Source organism: Oncorhynchus masou, chromosome 1 (assembly GCF_036934945.1).
Source record: "Oncorhynchus masou masou isolate Uvic2021 chromosome 1, UVic_Omas_1.1, whole genome shotgun sequence".
Classification (NCBI taxonomy): Eukaryota; Metazoa; Chordata; class Actinopteri; order Salmoniformes; family Salmonidae; genus Oncorhynchus; species Oncorhynchus masou.
The window spans coordinates 80737943-80742942 of NC_088212.1; the positions used below are offsets into that span (position 1 = coordinate 80737943).

Here is a 5000-nt window from a genome sequence, read left to right on the forward strand (position 1 = left end):
ATCTCTCTTTATCTATCTCTCTATCTACCTTTATCTATCTCTCTATCGATCTACCTATATACCTTTATCTATCTCTCTTTCTATCAATTCAATTCAATTCAAGGGCTTTATTGGCATGGGAAACATGTGTTAACATTGCCAAAGCAAGTAAGGTAGATAATATATAAAGTGAAATAAACAATAAAAATTAACAGTAGACATCACACATACAGAAGTTTCAAAACAATAAAGACATTACAAATGTCATATTATATATACAGTGTTTTTACAATGTAGAAATGGTAAAGGACACAAGATAAAACAAATAAGCATAGATATGGGTTGTATTTACAATGGTGCGTGTTTTTCACTGGTTGCCCTTTTCTCGTGGCAACAGGTCACAAATCTTGCTGCTCTGATGGCACACTGTGGAATTTCACCCAGTAGATATGGGAGTTTTTCAAAATTGTATTTGTTTTCGAATTCTTTGTGGATCTGTGTAATCTGAGGGAAATATGTCTCTCTAATATGGTCATACATTGGGCAAGAGGTTAGGAAGTGCAGCTCAGTTTCCACCTCATTTTGTGGGCAGTGAGCACATAGCCTGTCTTCTCTTGAGAGCCATGTCTGCCTACGGCGGCCTTTCTCAATAGCAAGGCTATGCTCGTTGAGTCTGTACATAGTCAAAGCTTTCCTTAATTTTGGGTCAGTCACAGTGGTCAGGTATTCTGCCGCTGTGTACTCTCTGTGTAGGGCCAGATAGCATTCTAGTTTGCTCTGTTTTTTTGTTAATTCTTTCCAATGTGTTAAGTAATTATCTTTTTGTTTTCTCATGATTTGGTTGGGTCTAATTGTGCTGCTGTCCTGGGGCTCTGTATGGTGTGTTTGTGAACAGAGCCCCAGGACCAGCTTGCTTAGGGGACTCTTCTCCAGGTTCATCTCTCTGTAGGTGATGGCTTTGTTGTGGAAGGTTTGGGAATCGCTTCCTTTTAGGTGGTTATAGAATTTAACAGCTCTTTTCTGGATTTTGATAATTAGTGGGTATCGGCCTAATTCTGCTCAGCATGCATTATTTGGTGTTCTACGTTGTACATGGAGGATATTTTTGCAGAATTCTCCATGCAGAGTCTCAATTTGGTGTTTGTCCCATTTTGTGAAGTCTTGGTTGGTGAGCGGACCCCAGACCTCACAGCCATAAAGGGCAATGGGCTCTATGACTGATTCAAGTATTTTTAGCCAATTCCTAATTGGTATGTTGAAATTTACGTTCCTTTTGATGGCATAGAATGCCCTTCTTGCCTTGTCTCTCAGATCATTCACAGCTTTGTGGAAGTTACCTGTGGTGCTGATGTTTAGGCCAAGGTATGTATAGTTTTTTGTGTGCTCTAGGGCAACAGTGTCTAGATGGAATTTGTATTTGTGGTCCTGATGACTGGACCTTTTTTGGAACACCATTATTTTGGTCTTACTGAGGTTTATTGTCAGGGCCCAGGTCTGACAGAATCTGTGCATAAGATCTAGGTGCTGCTGTAGGCCCTCCTTGGTTGGTGACAGAAGTACCAGATCATCAGCAAACAGCAGACATTTGACTTCGGATTCTAGTAGGGTGAGGCCGGGTGCTGCAGACTTTTCTAGTGCCCGCGTCAATTCGTTGATATATATGTTGAAGAGGGTGGGGCTTAAGCTGCATCCCTGTCTAACCCCACGACCCTGTGTGAAGAAATATGTGTGTTTTTTTCCAATTTTAACCGCACACTTGTTTGTGTACATGGATTTTATGATGTCGTATGTTTTACCCCCAACACCACTTTCCATCAGTTTGTATGGCAGACCCTCATGCCAAATTGAGTCGAAGGCTTTTTTGAAATCAACAAAGCATGAGAAGACTTTGCCTTTGTTTTGGTTTGTTTTGTTGTCAATTAGGGTGTGCAGGGTGAATACATGGTCTGTTGTACGGTAATTTGGTAAAAAGACAATTTGACATTTGCTCAGTACATTGTTTTCATTGAGGAAGTGTACGAGTCTGCTGTTAATGATAATGCAGAGGATTTTCCCAAGGTTACTGTTGACGCATATTCCACGGTAGTTATTGGGGTCAAATTTGTCTCCATTTTTGTGGATTGGGGTGATCAGTCCTTGGTTCCAAATATTGGGGAAGACGCCAGAGCTAAGGATGATGTTAAAGAGTTTTAGTATAGCCAATTGGAATTTGTTGTCTGTATATTTGATCATTTCATTGAGGATACCATCAACACCACAGGCCTTTTTGGGTTGGAGGGTTTTTATTTTGTCCTGTAACTCATTCAATGTAATTGGAGAATCCAGTGGGTTCTGGTAGTCTTTAATAGTTGATTCTAAGATCTGTATTTGATCATGTATATGTTTTTGCTCTTTATTCTTTGTTATAGAGCCAAAAAGATTGGAGAACTGGTTTACCCATACATCTTCATTTTGGATAGATAATTCTTTGTGTTGTTGTTTGTTTAGTGTTTTCCAATTTTTCCAGAAGTGGTTAGAGTCTATGGATTCTTCAATTACATTGAGCTGATTTCTGACATGCTGTTCCATCTTTTTCCATAGGGTATTTCTGTATTGTTTTAGTGATTCACCATAGTGAAGGCGTAGACTCAGGTTTTCCGGGTCTCTATGTTTTTGGTTGGACAGGTTTCTCAATTTCTTTCTTAGAGTTTTGCATTCTTCATCAAACCATTTGTCATTGTTGTTCATTTTCTTCGGTTTTCTATTTGCGATTTTTAGATTTGATAGGGAAGCTGAGAGGTCAAATATACTTTTAATTTTTTTCTCTCTCTCTCTCTCTCTCTCTCTCTCTCTCTCTCTCTCGTGGGGTTATTAGATCTTCAGTTGAATTCTTCCTCTGAGATTCAACCAATTCATCCCCAAATCTCCAGTGACACCCTATTTTCTGTCCAACCCACTTCCACACTCCTTCTGACCAGAGCTAGGGATTATTGTGCTATTTGAAACAGAACCAGGCAGTCTGAATGTCCAGTCAAGCTTGTGATTATAAGGAAATGAGTGTGATGTGGATCTATTGTAATTCCTCCCACAGATTTCCCCAAGAGCTGAATATGGGGAAGGTCAGCGCTGAGTTCATATGGAACCTGTTTGCCCTGGACATGAAATACGCCATGGAAGGTTAGTAGGAAATGCTATTGATCTGTCAAAACCCTGTGTGTCACTTCTCTCTGCTCTCTCTCTCTCTCTCTCATTCTTTCTTTCTTTCTCTGCCTCTATCTCTACTCGCTCTCTCTTCTCTCTGCTCTCCGTGCCTCTCTCTCTGCTTTCTTCCCCCGAGCTAAAGTAGGGCTTTCCTTCAGAGGACACGCTATAATTATATTACTATCTAAATCAGAGTCATGGTGGCAGGTGTGTGTGTGTGAGTGTGTGAGTGTGCGCTTTGTGACGTGTGTGCAGAGTTTTTACGTACTTTTTTCCCCGAGTCAGAGTAGCAGGCATGTGACCAGAGTGTGTTTGAGCAGTGTGTGTGTGTATGTGTATGTGTGTGTGTGTGTGCATGCGTGCCTCTTTGTTGCTGTCAGACTGGGTTAGAGCAGTGGGGGTGTGTCGCTCTAGGGAGTCTGTGTTTCCGTGTTGCAGGGAGGACACTTATCAGTGTTGCACACGCTCACATATCTCCTCTTACCTCGCCCACCTCCTCCCTCCTCTTATGTAAAATCTGTGAAAACAGATGACCAGTTTGACCATAGCACAAAGTGTTATCTCATTATAATGGGACCTGCTTGCATCATAATGAGATATTAAGGTTTTGCATGTAGGCATTCTATTTCCAGAGGTTTAAGATATTAGATTAGGGCGTTCTTTCCTATACATCATAATTGCAATTTCTTTTAACACGATTCTTCAGTGGTATTATATTAGCTATGTATTTTAATGGAGATCAAAATCTACATAAATCTCAACTAAACTTGACTGTTATGGGGCCGTGCAGCTGGCGGTGTGCGTAGGACTGCAAGCTTGCCTGCCTGCCTTCGTTTGTGTGTGTGTTTGTGTGTGTGTGTGTGTGTGTGTGTGTGTGTGTGTGTGTGTGTGTGTGTGTGTGTGTGTGTGTGTGTGTGTGTGTGTGTGTGTGTGTGTGTGTGTGTGTGTGTGTGTGTGTGTGTGTGTGTCCAGTCAGTGCTATTAAGAAAGCAGGTCATTGTGTGTTAGTTCCATCTGTTTGGAGGAGAAAGGAAAGCAGTGACCTCACCAGTGGTCAGTCTTAACCTTTTCACGTGTAAGTTCTAAATAACTCTAACGGTCACCCCAGGGTGATTTTTTTTAATTTGTGTTAATTGAGGTGTGTTCCGCCCATTTCACTGTTGCGGACCGTTTCTGTTTGAGACATTACTGAGCCAGACAAATGTCTCTCTTCGTTGAGAGCCCAAGCACAAACGTTTTCCTGGCACATTTTCCAGCTGGCAGCCACATTGCCTTCAATATTAGTAATAACTTTGGACATGTGTGCGTTCCTATCAAAGTAAGTGCCTTATTACGTTATCATTATAGTTTCTGTATATCGTGTTGTTGTAGCTATTGTAGCACACCATATGTATGGAGCATAATGCATGTGCTGTTTTATTCACATGTTTTCAAGTGCTGGTGACAAATCATGCATTCCGATTCTTGCATAGATTGTAATGGAAATATATGTGTGTAAAATATATTTTTTTAAGGTTGTACTAATTATGATGAGCTAATTCTAAGCTAATTGCCAGCTATGTGTGGCACCATGTTTGTTGACATCATACAATGCATTCTGGTTGTCACGTAAATGTCTGCCAGACCAAAGATGTTAGAACAAAATGAAGTGAAGGGATGGGATGGTTGAAACACCTTTTGAGTAAACTTCAGGAAGTGAATGATGGTAAACGACACACCCCCTTCAACATGCATACTGCAAACAGACCCAACTCATCTTGCAACATCTTATCTTTGGTTCACATGAAAAAACAAATATGGCGGCCCGCACAAAATACCCATCGCGTTTTATTCAATTATTT

The 5000-nt window shown here is 40.8% G+C and overlaps 1 protein-coding gene across 1 annotated transcript in view; it reads left to right on the forward strand.

Moving 5' to 3' along the window:
• LOC135551546 (protein unc-13 homolog C-like) overlaps positions 1 to 5000 on the forward strand; it is a 284691-nt gene that overhangs the window by 166228 nt on the left and 113463 nt on the right. Inside the window, exon 19 of the mRNA XM_064982756.1 lies at positions 3050 to 3135. Within this exon, the coding sequence (XP_064838828.1) occupies positions 3050 to 3135 (86 nt within the window). The remainder of the gene's footprint in view (positions 1 to 3049; positions 3136 to 5000) is intronic.